At 34.6% G+C, this 22191-nt stretch overlaps 1 protein-coding gene across 1 annotated transcript in view; it reads right to left on the minus strand.

The window, feature by feature from the left end:
• Nucleotides 1-2008: 2008 nt before the first annotated feature.
• Reep3 (receptor accessory protein 3) overlaps nt 2009-22191 on the minus strand; it is a 91642-nt gene continuing 71459 nt past the window's right edge. The window contains exons 6-8 of the mRNA XM_027931329.2: nt 13149-13296; nt 6101-6246; nt 2009-5520 (exon numbers count right to left, since the gene is read on the minus strand). Coding sequence (XP_027787130.2) covers nt 5464-5520; nt 6101-6246; nt 13149-13296 — 351 coding nt within the window. The 3' untranslated portion in view covers nt 2009-5463. The remainder of the gene's footprint in view (nt 5521-6100; nt 6247-13148; nt 13297-22191) is intronic.

Below are 22191 nucleotides of genomic sequence, written 5' to 3' on the forward strand. Positions count from 1 at the left end.
TGGGACAGTTCTGAGATGATGACTTCAACTAAAGAAAGCTGCAGGATATGTCAGTGAAACTGTAAGATTCAGGATATATTTTGGAGAAAGCCAAGAGGACTTACTGACACATTGGATGTTAAGAGGTAAGGGAAGCCAGATACAGTGGCTCACACCTGTAATTCCAGAGACTCAGAAGGCTGAGGCAGGAGGATCCCAAGTTTGAGACCACCAGCCTGGGCTATTTAGCAAGACTCTGTCTCAAAAATAAATAAAGTAAAAAGGGCTGGGAATATAGCTCAATTGTATGAAGAGTGCCCTTGGGTTTAATCCCCAGAACCACAAAAGAAATAAAGAAAAAAAAATCTGCTTTGAGAGAACCAAATTAATTATGCAATGACTTAGAAGAAATCTCAAGATAAGTTATCCTCAAATGATCCAAACATTGATTTGGTAACAGTGAATTCAGTTTTTTTAAATTTATTTTTTATTCTAATTTGCTATATATGACAGCAGAATGAATTGTAATTCATATTACACTTATAGAGCACAATTGTTCATATCTCTGGTTGTACAAAGTATTTTCACACCATTTGTATCTTCATACATGTACTCAGGGTAATGATGTCCATCTCATTCCACCATCTTTTTTTAACCCCCATTCTCCCTCCCTTCCCCCTCTCACCCCTTTCCCTATCTAGAGTTTGTCTAATCCTCCCATGTTCTCCCAGTGAACTCAGTCTTTTAAAAGGAGAAATTTATTTCCCTTAAATTGTTATGTTACCCTGCTTGGATACAGGCATTGTGCAGAAACATAAGCATGCTATTGTAGGCACTCAATGGATTTTTTTAATGTAAAAATTGATGCTAATTCGATTTGCACATACATGATGCCAAATACTATCCTTTTTCTTTCTCCTTTTTTTTTCTCTTAATATGGGATAGTTAAGTAAACAAAGAGAAAGCATAGTAACTTTCTTATTTTTATTAAGCGTGGTCATTTATAGACAATTATCAATCCTGTGCTTTAAAATTTTAAATCAGGGGCTGGGGATGTGGCTCAAGTGGTAGCGCGCTCGCCCAGCATGCATGAGGCACTGGGTTTGATTCTCAGCACCATATAAAAATAAAATAAAGATATTGTGTTCACCTAAAACTTAAAAAAAATAAATATTTAAAAAATTTTTCAAATAAAATAATTATCTTGTAAAAAAACAATTTAAACACAACCAACACCAAACCCTATGGAGAGTGTTGCAAGGCTACAATCTTGATGGATAGGTAAAAAGGCAGAATGTATTCCAAGGAACAATGAATCAGCCTCTGACATGATTTTTGTTTCACAAACCTCTTTTTTAAGAACAATGAACCTCTTCAGGGAAGAATAAAACACTAAAATAAATAAATAAATTCATAAAAATAAAAAAAAATGCTGCAGTTCATTTATTCATTGTGTTCTTTTGAATTTTCACTTGACTTTCTAAACTCTTTGAATTACCACACCAAATATATACATATGTATATAATATATATCAATAAAAATGGAAATAAACCTCCATTTTAAATGCTATCTGGAAACACTTTAACATATATTACATATCAGAATGAAGTAACACAAGGAAACTTTTTTAAACATAGGATTCCTCTCTAAAGCTGAAATGTGAGGCAGACAGACGTGTGACTTTCAAGCAGATGGAATCCCAGAATATTTTCAGGATACATAAATCTGAATTTTGTTTTCTGCTTTATGTCTGAGGCAGCTAACCAATCAACTGATGGTTAAGATTTCTGTACTCATTGTTTTTCCAATTTTCCCCTTTCTAAAATTTAAACTAAACAATTCAGTGTATTTTTTGTAGTCCTACGGATGAACATTACAGAATGGGTATGACTTTTATAACTTGCTGTGATTGTAATCTTTTGTGTGTGTATATAATGCCCATTGTTTTATCAAGACATATTCAATAATAAATGATACCAATTCATGGAATCCAACATATGCATTCTGACATAAAAAACAAAACACAAATTGCCACTAATAAAATTAGTTTATTTTATCTTAAAGTTTTCCAAAAATACACTTGTAAATTTACCCACATACTTGGATAAAGATAACCTTTACAAAGACATTAAAATTTTGTAAATTATTCTCTTTTAGCTGTTAAAGTACACAGAGTAGAAGGTGTTATAAAAGAGAAAATGTTAAGTCATGGTCAATGCTTGAAAGGCACTAATACACATTAAATCTTCAGAATACTACTAAAATATTAAATTTTAAAGATATTTAAGGAAAAAAGCTGTGCCTTCCTTTCAGAAAGCTTTAATTGCAAATGATGTTTACTAAGACATATTATATACTGTATACCACAATAACAATGAATGATCTTCTCAAATTTTACCTAATTGCTTTACAGATGAATCAATCTATACAGGAGAAAACACAGGAAATTGCTTTTAAATATATATATATATATATATATATATATATATATATATATATATATTCTCCCCAATTTTCGTGATATTAAAGAAAATTTAGCCCATTCCAATTAAAAAGTAAAATTTACTTGTATTTAATATTAGAATAATATATTTTAATAATATAAAATTTCAAGCATTTTCCAAAAATACAAACCGTGTTATTACAAAAAAAGAAAGAATGAAAACATATTTATCTAACCATCATTTTATAGGAATTAGAATATTTACATACTTTATAATACTGTAGAAATCTTTGGTGGTGACATATGAAATAAGATCCCTGAAAACACACTGATAATTTTGTTCCATCAAACAGTGTAGTCAAGTATTTATAATAAGTAATGGTGGCAGTATTATTTTTTAGCCAAATATGCATACACAGTGAGGTGTGTGGTGGGGATCTTATGTCAGACTTGGGTGGGCTTATATTATTACTTAGCCTGATAGGCAACACCAGAAACAATACCCTAAAGAACAGATCAGTTCTTACTTCTAAAGAAACTTTTGAAACAGTTAAGTACTAGTGAGCAAACTGAATGAACAAATAGTAAAATAAGATACTGGCTATAATTTCTGAATAAATTCCAACAGCTACCAAAACACTTAATATCTAGGCCTCAACGGGCAGTGGAGAAAAGCAAGGCACCGTGGTCTAAGGATAAATTTACATTTAAAAAAAATCAGTAAACTTAAAAGGAGAGAGAGACAGCGAGCGAGCCCTATTCTACCTTAAAAGAAATAAAAATGTGTAAGTTTATTTCACAAAGATCAAAAAAGGAATGCTAAAACACATTAAGGTGACAGAAACTCTAAGAAATGTAAAATGAAACGAAAATGATAGGAAATAAAAAAGGTATCAACTATGTGTAAGATACAACAGTAGAAATATATCAGAGGAAGGACTGTGAACATGAAGGAGTGTAATTAAACAGAAAAACTTTGCATTAGTGAGACAGGTATCTTTGATGAAGCATTTTGACCCTACAAGATAAATAATTCTTTCAATTTAAAATAGTATGAGTTTACTAAAGGATGGTGCTTTTTTGTTGTTGTGGTAGTACTTATTCTTTTTTAATTTTTATTTTATGGTGCTGGGGATTGAACCCAAGAGCCTTGTACATGCTATGCATGTGCTCTACCACCAGGAAAAGTGTAATACTGAGATTAGATTTAAAAAAGGTAAAATGGCACCAACCAGCCCCCATAGATAATGTTCTTGATACAAAGTCACTTACATGACCTTATCAGGCGATTTGAGATGACATTGCCTCTGCCTAGGAAGAGCAAGCACAGTGTAGCATTTATATTAAGAAGTCCAGTATAATTAGAATTCACAGGGATTTTGAAAAGGAATTAAGAGTCCTTCCAGAAACTAAGAGGCTAAAAATTACTCAAGGTAAAGATGGAGGTGTTCACAAAATTAAATTTTGGGAGGAAAAAAAATTGAAGTTTTATTTGGTGTGAATGTGAGATAGTCCAGAAAATATTAAATACTAATATGGATGCAACATATTAGTTGCATCCATATTAGTCTTTAATATTACTTAAATATACCTTACTCAAGGTACTCCTGAGTAAACATAGAATTCTTGGCTAATACTCTGAGGAGATCCTGAATGTATATCACCAACTGGCTTCCTTTCTTAAAAGGTAGAAAGGTCAATGATCTTACAAATCTCTCCCTCTGTGTTCTCTTGGGCAAATAAGCAAAACAGTCAAGTAAATTAGCTTGTACAATTGGATTACTGATCACTAAAACCATCGCCAAAAATATACTGACTTAGGGATCACAATACATACTTATCAATGCGACCTAAAAAAGCCTCCAAAATCTTTTGGATTAAAACATTTTTTAAAATAACTTCTGATATACAGGATTAATGGTGTCTGAATTTGTATCGGCACTCATCTTCAGGGAATTATCTCAGCCAGAAAAATATTCAAATGATTTGAGTCAATGCCAGATTTATAAACCAGCAGCACATATTAATGCCAAGCTTGTGAATGGATTGGCTGTTGGATTATTTTATGAATCAGAAGAGATCTAAGTACTATACTAATCTCCAACTCTATTTCACAAAAGCTACCATTTTTTAAAAGCTGAAAATGTAATTGGTGTTGACAAAAATATACTAAGTTCAACTACACTGTACAGCTAATTATGGAAAACTGGTTAATATTTAAAATAACTTTTCATTTGTAAAGGAAATAATTAAAATAGTAATAATTGAACAATTAGTTATATTTTTATATTATAAATCCAATGAATTTAACAAATGAAACTCACAGAAAGGAGATGATGTATTTCAAGGTATAAATTTGCCATGTCAGAATAAGACAAATAAGCATACAGTGTCAACAAAATTTAAAGTAATGTACAGTTGTAAAATAAGTAAACATTTTTCAAGTGTGCAAAACTAGTCAGGAAAGTGCTACGTGGATACCTGGTTTTCAAATATTTGTTTCAAAAAATTTCAGTTAATGGTGGAAAAACGAGAAAGTATTATAAAAGTAAAAATTAAAGGAATATACAAAATATACCTTATTATCTTACATTATGTCCTTGTTATATCATTGCCTGATCAGAGGCCTATTTATTTACTATCCTCATGTGATAGAGATCACATAGATAAAGGTAAACACAATGTTTAACACCACAAAAGTTAGTGTATCCTGAACCATAAAGAATCTTTTCAAGTATAGTGTGGGTCTGTGTTTCATCTAATATCCCAGGCATTCAGTGTTGTTGATGAATATGAAAATGGATAACATGCTTTTCTGTAGTTTTTGATGTACAGATATTAGTAGGCCTTGCATAACTACCTTTTGTAGTCAATATTTGAAAGTAATTGTTAAAGAAATAAAGCTATGTAAATTCATGAAAGTAATTCCTATCACTACCACAATTTCAAGAACTATTTTAATATGTAAATCCTGAATATATCATATTAGAAAATGAAGTTGATCTATTAGCATTATTTAGGATATCTGAAGTATAGATGACTAAAAATACACCTGTGGTCTCTTCTTCACTTTATATTTTAGTGAACCATACCGCACCTGAAGAGAGAAATGTGTTATTAAGAATTTGACTGATTATTTTTAAAAATAAGACAAGATTTAACAGTTCACAATCATAGGAATTTTTAACTTTCTGATACAAAGAATAAATTATCTTGTAAGCATGTATAGAACAGCACTTCTTATTTACTCATAAAACATTCACTGTTATTATTTATGTTTTGCTTTGTATAATGTTGATGAATATTGATCTGACATTGCTTTCGGGCATAGAGAAAACATCATTATGGATAAACTTTTACTATTTATTCACCATGTAGGGTTGGTTGAAAGCAAAAATATGTAGTTAATTTTTTTCAGTAGCACAAGGCTGGCACTGGGTATTCATGATAACCATGTGACGTGCTGTGTGGGAATACCATTTTCTACTTATACTGGAAGACTAGGAATTTACCACTTTTAAAATTCCCAGAAAAAAAATTTCCAGAGAATTTAATATACAACTGCTGCTCTATCATTCCAACTCTTCATTTATGGATCATTAATACCCTAAATGATAATGCAGCAGGGAAACCCCCAAACCCCAATCATTAGAAAAACAACTCTACACTTGACTAACCTCCTTGCGGCCTTTGATGGTTTTCACAGATTTCATGCTTTGTGATCTCCGAAGCCCTTTGTGTGTTAACATCTCATCATCTGAATATGGCCCATCCGCTTCTTCATCTGTTTTTTCACCTCCATCTTTTAGTGGAATTCCATAAGCTAAACAAGTTGTCAAAAACAGCATGTTTTGGTAAAAGGATACCAGTCAGCACTGGCTCACCTGTGGACATTCTCTGCATATTCTGCATTTGCTCAGTTCCCTTTCTCTCTCATTTGGAATGTGTTCCTGCCCCTTGCCATTAATCTTTGCCTTCTGCACTATTCTAGAAGATCATAACTCATTTCCTCTAGGATTCCCTGACCATTCTTATTTTTAATATACATTTTTTAAATTATTTTTGAGCAGTGACACGTGCATCCTGTTAAACAACCAGAGACTATAATGAGACATATTGTGAAGTATCTTCTCACCTTTTCTCTTTTTCATAAATTCAAGAAAACCCCAAGCATTGGTGTGTTTCAGTTTGTCATGTGTGCCTTGACTTTTAACAATTAAGATTCCCTCACCCCACATAATCTCTTTTGTGAAGACTGGGAATGGTAAGGTGAACCAAGAAGACCCAAAGGGGCTACAAATTTTGGCAAGGTAAGTTCAATGGGGACAGGTGATGGGGAGGTTAGACCAACCCTGTTGCACTGAGATAAAACCCAGCCAGACAGGCAACAGTAATTAGAAACACCACAGGCTAAGATGACAGATGTTAGTCAAGAGAAAACAACCAGTATCAGGAAGGTCAGTGAGAGAGCACATGGTGGGTGTGCTAATAGGCTGTTATGTGTAACTATAAAGACTTAACTATTAGCCACATGCAAACATCCAGATAATTAGGTCAGTATTGTGAGGAAGTCTGAGAATATCCTGAGGAGCAAGACCTTTATCACCCCTGAAGCACAAGTTCACATTAAGAGATACCAGGAAAACTTATCAATACAGACTGCTTGAAATTCAACAGGCCTGGGATGGCGCTTAGATCTTTGGCTCTAACAAGTATCCCGGTGATGTTTATGCTAATGACCCTGTTTTCTGAGGGTCCTGGACAGAGAACCAGGCAAGGGCCAATCTAAGGCAGTCAGACCACTGGGTGGGTAGGTTATATAGATAGAGCTGGCATTAAAAGGCCCCATGAAGTTTCAAATTCTTCTTTAATAAAGATAAGAAGCATACATACTTAAATCATCAGGTGAGGAAAAAGTAGAAAGGTTTCCGGGCTTAGGAGGAGGCAAGAGATAGACTCCTTGCATGTGAAAAAATATATACTGAAAAAATAATGTGAACTCACTAAGAAAACCACAAAGAGTTGCTAATATGCTTCTTACTCTGATACGTAAACTACTTTAACTGTATGTTAGACAAGTCTGATTTTATGCTGTTAGATGTCTAGGCTAAAAATTAAGGAGGAGTTGAAAGCAGAATTGGTTGTCATTTAGGCCAAGATCTTTCTTTTCCTGCAGTGTTCAAAAGAAGTGTGTTCTGGGAAGAAGAGACTATATAAGCCCAGGGCTAGGGCAGCAGAGGAGTAAAACTGCTTGGAAGGAGGAAGCCAGTGTGCCCAGGTCAGCGCCTGGGGTCACAGGCCTGTGAGAATGTTCCTGATGCAGTAGTAAGTGGGAAAAATTGCACACATATAAACAAAGGAAAAAAATAAAAATAATATCATCATATCTCATGGAAGTTGACTTGTAGATAATTCTAAACTTCATTTTTCCTTTAATTTGCAAAGTATTTATTTTAAAATTATACTTCTGTAACTGAGGAAAACAAACCCGAAAAAATTGTTTTTAGGCTGTCATCTCTAGATTATTTATTACTAAGGGGCTGAGGATAGAACCCTGAGCCTCCCACAGGCTAGACAAATACTTTGGTCACTGAGCTATATTCCCAATCTGGATTATTCTTCTACTGCTGTGCTTACATAATATTCCCAATTCCAGTACGGTAAAACACAATAAGGAGTCAAGGAGAGTCAGAAAGTTCTCTAAGGTCACAGATGTGGCATATAACTACAGTTCAATAAACAGTTCTTGCCATTTTAGTTGCCTCTTATCTTATATGATTAATATTTGGAATGTCATTCAAAAGGTGATTATACAACATATTCTTTCCTTCTTTTCTAATTTCAGCTAAAAAAATCTTACTGACTTTCTAATTATAGTCTCAGGAAAAGAGATGGTTTGACTTGTTATTCCACAATATTGTTTAAATTCTATTATGTATGAGTCATGTACTAAAGTATGGGGATACAATGATGAAAAGACACAGCTGCCTTTTTCTCCCCTCAAGAAACTTATAGTCCAACAGGGGAAACAGGGTCAAATGGGCATTACGATACTGTAATAATTGCTATAAATAGAAAATAAGGACAAGGTGCCAGGGGAGCATATAGTAAGGAGAATTCACTCAGCCTGGGTTCACTCAGGTTCAAGAGAAGACCTTTAGGAGACAGTGGCTAAGCTAAATCCTGAAGAGCTCATGATTCCACACAGTTAGGGCATGATGGAGTGGGAGAATAAGATTGGGAGCTAATATACCATGCTATCAAATTTGCACTTCACCAAAAAGAAATGGGGCAGGGGGGGCTTGGAAGTATTTTATGCATAAGACTAGCATGATATCTGGGTTGTGTAAAAAACTGCACTTTGGAGAATGAATCAAAATGGATAGGCTGGGCATGGTGGCTCATGCCTGTAATCCCAGTGGCTGGAGAGTTAGAGGCAGGAAGAGCTCAAGTTCAAGCCAGCCTCAGCAATTTAGCGAGGCGCTGATCAACTCTGTGAGACCCTGTCTCTAATAAAATACAAAATAGGGCTGGGGATATGGCTCAGTGGTTGAGTGCCCCTGAATTCAATTCCCGATTACTCCCACCACCCCTAAAATGGATAAGACTGAAAACAGGGAGCCTAAGCAGGCAGGTCTGAATTGACATAGTCCCAAGAGTGAGGATACAAAAAGTAGTGTAATTCGGAGTCTATTAGGAGGTGAAATTGACAAGTTTAATTTAGTAACCTAATAAAAATCCCAAATGAAGAGAAGGAAGATACTGAGTCAAGCCAAATACTTCATTAAAACATATATATAGGGCTGGGGTTGTGGCTCAGTGTAGAGCACTTGTCTAGCATGTGTGAGGCACTGGGTTCGATTCTCAGCATCACATATAAATAAATAAAGTCCATTGACAATTAAAAAAATATAAAAAAACCCCCCAAAAAACAAATATACAATTCAAAATAACTTTATACATATTAGTCCATTTCAATATCTAACTGTCTCTATAGTATAGGATCAAAACACAATACTGTTTTATTGTTAATATTTTCCTTACAATCTGAATATATTTTCATATCAGTAAGTATATATTGACATTATTATTCTTCATGGCTAATAAATTACCTTTTTGTTTAATAATTTTTCTAAGGTATTTGCCAAAATTTGATTTGTTCTAATATTTGTTATTTAATTTATTTTTGGCAGTACTGAAGATTGAACCCAGGGTCCTACACACGCTTAGGCAAGCAACTTTACCACTAAGCTATATTCACAGTCCTCTAATATTTGTTATTTTAAATGAGATGAACTTTATTTTTTTATTTTGTCAGTACTGGCTAGGGCCAGGTATGGGAAGCAAGCTCTCTACCAGTGGGCCACATCCCCAGTCCGAGATGAACATTCTCACATATATATCTTTGAACATTTGTCTGATTATTTCCTTATGACGTATTCCTCGAAGTTTCTTGCTGAGTTAAACGGAATGTATTTTGATGATTACTGCCAGATTGTCATCCAAAAGGATTATTCCATTTTAAATTCATACAACATGCACAAGAGTGTTTGCATCTCAACACATTTTCTGTGGTGGTTTTAAAAATACCCATGAATTCCCTGACACTCTTTTTCCCTTCTCTTAAATCCCACAGGCCTTTGTACCTACTTTGACAAATGGCTTCCAAAAATGTGGTGGAAGTCACACTGAAGGACCTCTGCCACTTTCTCTTGGGACTCTGACTCTGGAAACTTCCATTGTCAGGTGAGTTAAACTAAGCTCAGAGATCACAAGAGAGAACATAGAGACAGCTGTTTGCCTCTTCCTGGCTTAGACATGTGTGAGATGATGACTCCAGCCTCAGCTGCTCTCTGATCACAGCTGCATGAGACCCTGAACAAAAACTGCTTTGCTGAGTCCATTCATCCCCCACATGCATGAGCAAAATAAGTGACTGTGATTGTCTGGGCCACTGTTTTGGGGTGGTCTGTTATGCAGCAACAGATAACTGGAACAGTTACCAACATGAAGCAATGTTAATTAAAAGCACTCCCCCCAAATCCAATGAGCAAAAATTACTATTGTTGCTATTTTAATTGAAATTAAAAGCATTATTTAAATCAAACAGCTGTGATTAAAATAAGTAATATTGACTATCTGAAATTGAAAATATTTTTCATGTATTTGTTGGTCAGTTGTACTCTTTGTAGAACTAATAACTGGTTTGTAAGGGTTCCTGGATTGTCAAAAATCTGAAGCCCCTGAGTACGGTGGTGCACACCTGTAATCCCAATGATTCAGGAGACTGAGGCAGGAAGATCCCAAGTTGAGACCAGCCTCAGCAATTTAGTGAGGCCCTAAGCAACTTAGTGACACTGTCTCAAAAAACAAACAAACAAAAACCCTCAACTCCCCCCGCCAAAACTGGGGTTCTAGCTCAGTGGTAATGCACCCCTGGAGATTACTCAGTGCCCCCACAACACACACACACACACACTCTCTCTCTCTCTCTCTCATATAGGTATATATACTTTGCCTGTAAAATACAATGAAAATATTTCTGATAGTTTGTGATTTATCTTTTTCTTTTTTGGTGTATTTCTCCTCTATATGTTGTCATAAATCTGAAGCCTCTGGATACGGTGGTACACACCTGTAATCCCAATGACTCAGGAGACGGAGGTGGGAAGATCCCGAGTTGAGACCAGCCTCAGCAGTTTAGTGAAGCCCTAAGCAACTTAGTGAGACTGTTTTTTTTTTTAAGGTAGAAAAGTCCCTCAAACTTTTCTGTTATGTTTTCTGATTTTGATGTCAGGCTTAAGAAAGTTTACCCATCTAAGAGAACAAAATCATACACAGGAATTTCCTACTACATGGTTTCTTATATTCAAATCTTAATCTTAGGTTTGAGGCAGAGGTATAACTTCAATTTATACCTCAGTTTCTAAGTCTAGCAATTATCTTAACATCATCAGTTATTTTCATATATCTTATGTTATTTTAAGTTCATGGTTTGAAATGTAACAAAAAGAACTAAATAACACCTGTGTATCTTAAAATATTTTAGTCACACAGGGTGTGCATGGTAGTGCACTCCTGTAATCCTAGTAACTCAGAAGGCTGAGGCAGGAGGATAATGCAAGTTTGAGGCCAGCCTGGGCAACTTAATGAGATCCTGTTTCAAAATAAAAAACAAAAATGGCTAGAGATGTAGCTCAGTGGTAGAGTGCCCTAGTACTGCAAAGAAAAAAAATTTAGTCACACCAATTTAAATTTAATAAATGAATATCACATAAATGTTAGCATTTTCATATTTATAATCCCATTTTAATTTAGATAATTGGAGTACAATTCTTAACTCATTCTAAAATATGAAAAAATTGCTGAAAAAGGACTCAAATATATAGTCTAAAGACAAAGCAGAACCCATAATCAAAATCATTATAACTAATTTAAAATGCATAAGCCTGTTCAGAGCTATGTTTTCAGTATTAATACTTAGGTTGATGGCTCAAAGTTCAATGGTTTCTCTTGCTAAAAGGTATCACTATCTTAATCAATGGCTAATGCTTGATTACTAGCTTTTAGATAATAGCCACCAACTTTGTAAAGTTATTCATTCTTGTGAGAACTTGGAAGAAATTTCATTATTTTTCCTTTGTAAGGAGAGACTATTGTTTTATTTTTTTCAAAGATTAATTATGAAGAATAACTTTTAATGTCCTTCAAAAAAAACCTTTTACTTTTTAAAAGAAAACTTAAATAATCTTGTATCTCATGGACTTAACACTTTAATAGGAAAGTGTAGAAGACCTCAGTTCTCAGGCTTACCTTGAATCAAAATTTTCTTTCTTCTTCTTCTTCTTTTTTTTTTTTGGTGCTGGGGATTGAACCCATGGCCTTGTGCTTTTGAGACAAGCACTCTACCAACTGAGCCCTCAGCCCCTCAAACTTTTCTTACGAATGACAAAATGTTGAAGGAACTTTTTTATTTATGTACATGCTTCTAAAAGCACAATAGTTTTTTATAGCTACAGGACACAGCAACTGTAACAATGCTCATAATTCATAGAGAATATGCAAACAAGTTAGCTCCTGAACTAAAAGATGGAATCTCAATACATTTTCCACTGGAGTAATCCTATTTTCAAATTGAATCATCTTTTCATCAGCTTAAACTTTTTATCTTGTGAGTCAACATCCTTGCTTGTCCACAGCACTTATAGGAAAGTGTGCTTAACTCTAAAACTCCTTAGATGTCAGTACATAGTTGGAGTATTGATCACAGGTCAGAATGAGTGCTGGCTGGTGAGGAGGCAACCACACCCATGGCTTCTAAAAATTCATGGCAACAGAAGAGACTACTGCTATTTTCTTTTTAAAATATTTTTTTTTATATTTTAGTTGTAGTTAGATATAACACCTTTATTTTATTTATTTATATGTGATGCTGAGGATCGAACCCAGGGCCTTGCATGAGTGCTTTACTGCTGAGCTACAACCCCAGCCCCACTACTGCTATTTTCTTAGCGGCATGATTTCCACAGTCAATGAAAGGCAAAGGATAACATTATTTAGAGAAGTTTGGAGAAAAAGAGCTAAGTTAAACATAAAACTAAAAAATATAAGCTTAAAAGCAAATTTTATTTACCCAATTTCTGACAGTCACTATACTACTATAGTACCCAACTTGACCCACAAGTCCAATTATGAAAGGACCATATAGTAAAACAAATAACACACCTGCTGATTCACTGGGGGTTGGTTTGCTTTTCTTTTTTGCTTCTGGTAAAGGCTGATATGGTCTTTGTCCCACAGGCTCATCACCTTGTATAGCTGTTAAATCATGCATACTGAAACTTCTTAAACGTTCAGTTATGGCTCCTTGGCTCTATTAATAGAGAAGTGATAGATCCAGAAAAAAATACTTTATAAACTATCTAGTATGCTTGCATTTAACAATTTAAATATTAAGACATTTTATTATGAAACATTTTGCTATATTAATAACATCCTCAACCATTTTATTATCAAACTTTAAGAATGAAAGTTGAAAGATTTGTATAATGACCACCACATATTCTTTATATTTTGCTATTTGCTGTATTACATATCAACTATCTATCAATCCCTTTCATTTTTATGCCTTTCAAAGCAAGCTACAGCATTAATATATGTCACCCCAAACATTTCAGGATTATATTTAATTTTATAGTACAAAAAAATGTGTGATGAGATCATCCTCAGAGAAAAAGCATCCATAATTTTGAGTCTTGATTCAGTATTCTGGATTAGTGATACCAAAATTACCATTTTGGGGCAAAGTTTATGATTTATAGGAGATCTTTTCAAAGTAAAGACATTGGTTTAAAGCTAAGCCAAGAGTGGTACTAGCTCTACCTAGAACAAGGCAGGAAAATTTAAGAGCCAAAGAAATTTGGATATATAATGAAATTCAGTTAATGAATACACTATTTGGTGAATATTGTATAGTGATTACTATATGATCTGACTTTAAGTTATTTTGCTTAATAATATGAAAGACACTACACACAGGTGGGAATATTTAAACATAAATGAATAAAAATGAAATAAAATAAAAATTATTCCTTAACTGCATTAGTCACATTCCAAATGCTATAGGTACATGTGGCTAGTAGTTACAGTATTGGGCTGTGCAGATAGAGATGTTTTCCAGAGATGTTCTCTGGAGTGTTTCCATCACTGCAGAAAATTCAATGATTTTCCTCATTGTACAGTTTGAAAGTTACATTTTCTGAACTTTTCATATACAAGTATACCCCCCAATTATAAAGCTTTGTGAAAAGAGAAAATAATTTCTAAATTTACCTACTTTAAATTTGTATAGCATACAGATGACTCATTTCTTATTTATAGTTAGATTAAAATATTCTTCTGAAGGCTTTTTACACTTATTATTTCTTCTTTTCACACATGAGAATCTATGATTGCCTCTAGTTAGAAAGTTACCATAGAAACTCATGGTTAAGCTCTAAATTTCAAAGTCAAAGGTAGTACATACATTTGGGTGTCACTGCTAACTTGTATTTTACCCTGAAGAAAAGGTCTTGATTCATAACTTTGGGTTATTGATACCATATTATGTCAAAATGAAATCCCATTTACATACCCCACTTGAGCTTTGTATTTCTACCCTTTAAAAAAAAAAAGTTATAGATGGACACAATACCTTTTTATTTATTTATTTATTTTTATATGGTGCTTGCTGATTAAACCCATTGCCTCACACGTGCTAGGCAAGCTGCTCTACCACTGAGCTACAACCCTAGGCACTTTCTACCATATTTTAAAAATCATGATAAATAATTACCAAAGGGTTTATTTCTCCACAAAACAATTGGATTTTATACATTTAAAAATATTCTTGACATGGTTTAATTCACTATACTTGCTTCCTCTTTGTCAGATATCATAATTATTAAACAGATGGTCAACAGCATACTTCTGAGACACACTGCAAGGAAGTCCGTGACCAGTGTTTATCTGAAATAGATACCTTGTTTTTTTTAGAACTGTCATCTTCTTTATCCTACCTTTGTATTTGTGTGCCTTTTCTCAGTAATTATTGATTTTTTACCTGCTGCCACACATACATGACAAATGGTATACGTGTCCTTGTGTTATAGTGTAGATCTTAAAGGCCCATGTGTTATTCACTTGGTCCTTAGTCATGGTACTGTTAGGAGGTGGCTGAGTCTTTAAGAGATGGGCTTGGTGGGAAAAAGGATAGTTCATGAGAGGTGTGCCCTTGAAGGGGGATATGGAGATCCATGTCCCTTTTGTTTACAGTTTTTGCTTTCCAGCATCATGAGGTAAGCACTTTGCTCTTCCATGATATGCTGCTCTGCCATAGGCCCAAGCAACAGGGTCAATCAATGGTAGACTAAAGCCTCTTAAGCTCTGAGCTAAAACAAAACTTCTCCTTATTTTTAAGTTCATTATCTCAGATATTTTGTTACAGTAACAGAAAGCTGACTAAATATCTTCTACCTGACTGAGGTGCAATTTCCAAGGCTGGCTATACATACTAAACCCTCCCACTCAAGAAAGTACATTTTGGAATACAAACGAGTGAAAGCGTCATTGAGTCAGTCAGCTTAATAATTATATCATCCAAAAACTTTGGTACCTGTAAGTATAATCAACAAATATCTTAGAACCTAGATCACAAATGATAAACTCATACACTATTGTTATTTCTATGCAGTATGAATAGTTGCCTCCAGAAAAAAATTTTAGGAAAATAGAGAAGGACAAATTTAAGGTGCTTTTCTTCTTCTAGTGCATCTGATATGGTTCTGATATTGAGCAAATAGTAAGAGAACTAAACATTCTTTTTATGCCTCCCCCTCTTTTTTTTTCATTACTCTTGACTGTTAAACAGTTTTCCCTAGAGAGCAGCATTTTTTAAAAACTTTTTTTAGTTGTAAATGGACACAATACCTTTATTTTAATTGTTTATTTTTATGTGGTGTCGGGGATTGAACTCAGTGCCTCATGCATGCTAGGCATGCGCTTTACCACTGAGCCACAATCCCAGTCCCTAGACAGCAGCATATTTTAATGTGAACACTGAAACTTATAAGCAGAAGTTCAGCAGCAAACTACAGGTAAGGTCATGGGCATCTCCATGGATTGATGACACAACCCACAGGGGCTTTGCTTAAGGTTTAAATTAGAGTAAAATGGCCTGAGGCATCTGGTGGTGTGTGTGTGTGTGTGTGTGTGTGTGTGTGTGTGTGTGTGTGTGTTGTCTATTTATTGCCTGGATTCTATTTTAGTTCTTGAGTAACTAACCCTATTGTTATCAATGCTCTTCAAGGAATGCCAGGTCCTAGGAAAAAGCAAAAAGGGGATGTAACTCTTCTTTGAGAAACCCCAATACTTCAACAGCTATTATCACTTTTTAAAACTGGATTTGACACTACACACACACACACACACACATACACATTTTTTTTTATGTTCCCAGAATAGAACTAATATGAAAACAGAGAAACAGTATAGTTTTATGATCTTCAAAAACACAGCTAGGCATGGTGGCACATGCCTGTAATCCAGAGGATCACAAGTTTCAACTTAGTGAGGCCTTAAGCAACTTAGAGAAACCCTGTCTCAAAATAAATAACAAAACAAACAAACAAAAAAGGGCTGGTTATGGGGCTGGGATTGTGGCTCAGCGGTAGAGCGTTTGCCTAGCACGGGCGGGACCCGGGTTCAATCCTCAGCACCACATAAAAATAAAAGGCATTGGGTTGTGTCCATCTACACCATATATATATATTTATTTTAAAAAGGGCTGGTTATGTGGCTCAGTGGTTAAATGCCCCTGGGTGCAATTCCTTATAGGAAAAACAAACAAACAAAAAAACCCCAAAACAATAACAACAACAAAAACATTATAAACATCCAATGACCAATTTAAAGGATTGGTGTAATCACAAAATAATTTCATCTAAATTCCAATCTTCAATTTTTATACCTTTATCATAAAAAGTCCACTAATGAAGAAATTACTTTTGCTATATGATATTAAGTGGAGATACCTTTCTTCTATCCCATAATTCTAAATCATGTGGGCAAAGGTTGCAAGTATGATTATAGTTATGAGTAGACAGGGGAAATATATACAAAAATGAAAACAATATCCTGTTTAGGCATATAGGATGAGTGCTTTTATTGTTTTTAACTTTTTTTTTTTCCTTGTGGTACTGGGATTAAACCCAGGGCCTCGTGCATGGTAGGAGAGTCCTACCTCTGAGCTATATCCCCAGCTCTTTTTATTTCATTTTGAAACAGAGTCTTGCTGAGTTGTCCACGCTGGCCTTGAACTTGCAACCCTTCTACCTCAGGCTTCCAAGTAGCTGGGATTATAGGCATGTGCCACTGTGCCTGGCTAACAATTCTTTCTGATCTGTTTCACTCATATTTTCTGTATCTAATTCTTTATTCCTTTCATTAAAAAACAAAACAAAACAAAGCAAAACAACAACAACAACAAAACAACAGTAGATTTTGAGGGTACAAATAAACCATTATATTCACGGTCAATAATAACTTTAAAAAGTACTGCAGTTTCATTTAAATTAGTAGTGTTTTGTTTATTTTATTCTTTTTGGTTTATATATATATTAAGCCTGTAAAAGAATAAAAAAGATAAGGACAGCTTATCCTGGGATGTGGCTCAGCTGTAGAGCTCTTACTTAGCATGCATAAGGCCCCGGATTTGATCCCCAGCACACACACACACACACACACACACACAAAAGCAGGGGGAGTTGGGTGGGTGTTGAGAGAAAAGGATGATTCTAGTCTCACAGGGTAGGGAAGTATGTATGGAAAGAGCAATCTGAGTCAATGAGGAAGAAGGAAGTTCTATATAATTACACTTTAGATCATATTCTCTGCTGAATTGTATGTACATTGTTTGTTACAAGTGATCCTAAAAAATCAGAGAAAATAACAGATTATAATAAGAATGTAAAAGTCAAAGCAATAGACTAATTTACACTGAGACTCATCATCATCAAGAGAAGTTTTTCTAAAACTTCTGAACTTCAGATGTCTCAATTTTTAGGGTCTGGAATTAGAAAGGTTCACACATACATTTAAGAAAATGAGTGATGGTGCATGCCTATAACTTCAGCTACTAAGGAGGGTGAGGCAGGAGGATCACAAATTTGAGGTTAACCTGGGCAATTTAAATTTAGCAAGTCCCTATCTCAAAATAAAAAGGACTGGGGATGTAGCTCAGTGGTAGAGAGCTTGCCAAGCATGCATGAGGCCCTGGTTTCAATGCCCAGAACCTAAAAAACAAGAAAATGAGAACATGATAGAGGCTGGATCCAGATCTAACACACTCAGGCTCTAGAAAGGATTCTTTAGCTGAGAGGCAGCTCCCTGACCTGGCACCACACAAAGGTCATTTATGTTCAAGGGCACTAGGACATAAATGTGAATATCTGAATATAATACATAATCTGAACATATCTACTCAAGTATTTAAATACCTGTTTTGTATCTACAAAAAGGTCCCTGGGTATATGACCAATTTTAACTTTTTCTTTTTTGGTACTGGGGATTGAACTCAGGAGTCATTGGGATTACAGTTGTGTGCCACCCTACTCTGCTACTTCTAATTTCTTTATACTCAAATTAATTTTGCCTTTGTCTAACTACTTCTTTTGCTGGTTAAAAATCACGTTAAAATCACTATTTTTTTGTGTTAAGCAAGGAGAATTTATTGTGTTTATCAGCACCATTGTATAAAACCTTTACCTTATTCTCTTCACATTTTTTTATTAAGAACTTAAAAATATATAATCTGTAATGCTTTCGCACAAGCATAAAACATTATTTTACAGAATAATTCTTATTATCCCATTTGATAATGTATAGCTATTCAGCTCTATTTCTTGTTGATTCTTGACATTCTTACATTATACTTGCAAATAAGGTTAACTCCCAATTTTTAGGAAAAATCTTTTTCCCCATGGATATTCAACAACTAATCTGATGAGGATGAACTGACTGCATCTGCATTAGGTAAAAATTTATTTTAGCATTTTTAAGATTAAAGCCATGTATTTATTGAACCATGTTTGTAACAGAGACAAATTTTGAAATGGAATTAAAAGTTATCTGTAACTACCTCCAAAAGTACCTATATATATTTAAATGTCCTTTTAAATTTTTTTTTTTTTTCACTCATCACACTTTTAGCACAGGGTCTCTTAACTTTCACACTACTGCTATTTTGGTCTGGGGAGGACTGCAGGACAGTACTTAGCATCCCTCACATCTACTCACTAGACACAAGGAACAGCCCCAGCCCCTTCTCAGGTGTCATAACCTAAAGTGTCCCTTGGTGGTAGTGGGGCACAAATGGCCTCCAGCTGCAAACAAGTGTTTTAGAGATGTAAGGGGCTTCAGTTGTTGGGTTTATTTTATAGGTGAGAAAATTAATACTTAGGGAAATTAATGTGAATGATTTGCTCAAAATCTTAAGGTTACTTGGTGGCAAAATCAGATTAACTTGACTGCTCTAGAATTCAGTGTTCATTATACCAACCTGATTCCCTAGAAAGTAGGGAAAATGGTATGACCTTTCTTTTCCATTGTCTGGACAAATATTCTCTTTTTAAGGGGATGATCCTAAGTAGCTGAATATTCTCAAATCCTTTCACAAACAGCCATTGAAACAGAGAGCAACATGTCAGAATTTCTGACCTAATCATGAATATTTAAGTCAATTAGATTTCAGCAATTTTACCAATAAAGCTTTAATTTCTATGATAATTGACTTTTTATGCCCACTAAAGAATTCACCAAGAGGCTGTCAGAGGAAATCCAGAGATAGTTAATATAACCAAGAGTACTTTTCTTCATCTGTCCTTCATCTGTCAGTAATGTTGCTCATCTGTACAAAAGCCACCTGCATTTCTCATGTGAAAAGCTATTGAATGTTGAACATTCTCAGCAAAATCCTTGAAAGGTCCTTCATATATTTATGCTTTGCTCAGCCAAAATAAACTTGTATGCTAACCTTGCAAACAGATGCCTGGTAATGAGGTCATAGAACTGAGTAACATTTTCAGAAAATTGCTTTATGGTGTAATAAATGTTCTGATTAGGTTCATATTTTCATATTTAACATGCTCAGGTGGTTCAAACTGGAAAATGTAGTGAGGGGTATTACTGTTCTTCAAAAGTCACATCAAGAGTCTAAAAATCTTTATCCTGAAAGGTATTTTTTTTTTAGTTGTACATGAACATAATACCTTTATTTTTATTTTATTTTTAAAATATGTATTCTAACTTGTAGGTGGACTCAATACCTTTATTTTATTTTTTTATGTGGTGCTGAGGATCGAACCCAGTGCCTCATGCATGCTAGGTGAGCACTCTACCACTGAGCCCCAGCCCATCTTTACTTTGTTTTTTCATGTGGTGCGGAGGATCAAATGCAGTGCCTCACACATGCCAGGCAAGCACTCTACCATTGAGTCACAACCTCCACCCCTGAAAGGTATTTTTTTTTAATCTATTTATTTTTTAGTTGTTGATGGACCTTTATTTTATTCATTTATTTATATGTAGTGCTGAGAATTGAACCCAGTGCCTCACACATGCCAGGCAAGTACTCTACCACTGAGCCAGAACCCCAGTCCCCTGAAAGGTATTTTTTAAAAACTTATATTGTAAAATTTTAAAATAATTCTCAAGTCATTATTGTAGACTTTCTTGTAGTTTCTCCATAAAATTGACAGATTAATTTCAGTTTCAATTTACTTGTGAGTACGAAGTATCTAGTTCAGTGATTCTTCTATGACAATACTTTTTTATGACAGCTCCAGAGATGAAACTAATTTGGCTACTTTAAAATAAGCATAGTACCCAGGTGTGGTAGTGCATGCCTATAAACCCAGTAATTCAGGAGTGTGAGGCAGGAGGACCGCAAGGCTAGTCTGGGCAATTTAGTGAGACTTTGTCTTAAAATAAAAAAACATTGAACCAAGGGAAGCTCTACCACCAAGTTATATCCCCAATCCTTTTTTACTTTTATTTTGAGGTAGGATCTTACTAAGTTGTCCATTTTTCCTGAAACTCGTGATCCTCCTGCCTCAGCCTCCTTAGTGGCTGGGATTCAGGTATGAACCACCTAGCCCATCTTAATGACTTTCTTAATGACTCCAGGTTGGAGTCTCTAATATTCTTGGAGTCTCTAATATTCATCATGGGAATGGTGAAGGTTACCTACTCCTCCCACCCCGACAGGGATCTTGTTGAGAAAAGAATCAGGACATCATGAACAAGTGGGGACAATGTCAAAATAAATTTCAGTTATGGGATATGTGTTTCTATTTGTTTTGCAGTAGTAACTTGGGTGATTTTCATGCTCTCTGCTTTCTGGCTTTGGGGGTGGAGAGGTGACTTTAAGGTGTTAAATATATAAATAAAATCAATGATGAAGAAACAAAGCTTGAGAAAATAGATACAGGATTACTTTCATAGTATTTTTGCAGAAAAGTCTTTCTGTGAGATACTGTTTAATAATGGAGGGTAGGGGTAAGGGGGCTCTTAGCAACCAAAGATGGAGTAAAATTTTCAGTTAGTGAATACAGACATTAGCTACAGGTAGATAGTAAATTGTGAGGGAAAGGACTAAATCTATCTTATTCACTGCTACATCCTTGGCATTTAGCTTGTGGTAGGTGTAGGTATTAAGTAAACAGATATTAAATAAATGATAAGTAGAAAGCTAAATATTTATGGAGGCAAAGTATGAAATAAAAACAAATGAGGGGCTGGGGTTATGGCTCAGTGGTAGAATGTTTGCCTAGCATGTGTGAGATACTGGGTTTGATTCTCAGCACTGCATGTAAATAAATTCATATAAATAAATGAATAAAATAAAGGTCTATCAATATCTAAAAAATATGAAATAATAATAATAATAAAAACCCCAAACCAAACCAAAACAAAAAACAAATGAGAATGGGCTGAGGTTGTGGCTCAGTGGTGGAGTACTGGCCTAGCATGTGTGAGGCACTGGGTTTGATCCTCAGCACCACATAAAAATAAATAAATAAAACAAAGGTATTGTGTCCAACTACAACTAAAAATATTTAAAAAACAACAATCCACAAAAACAAATGAGGGCGAAATAAGAATGAAATAATACAATAGAGGTTGCTAATTCCCCACTTAGAGGGTTGAGTAGCAGTAAATGTAAATCAAAATA

This window comes from Marmota flaviventris, chromosome 4 (genome assembly GCF_047511675.1).
Source record: "Marmota flaviventris isolate mMarFla1 chromosome 4, mMarFla1.hap1, whole genome shotgun sequence".
Classification (NCBI taxonomy): domain Eukaryota; kingdom Metazoa; phylum Chordata; class Mammalia; order Rodentia; family Sciuridae; genus Marmota; species Marmota flaviventris.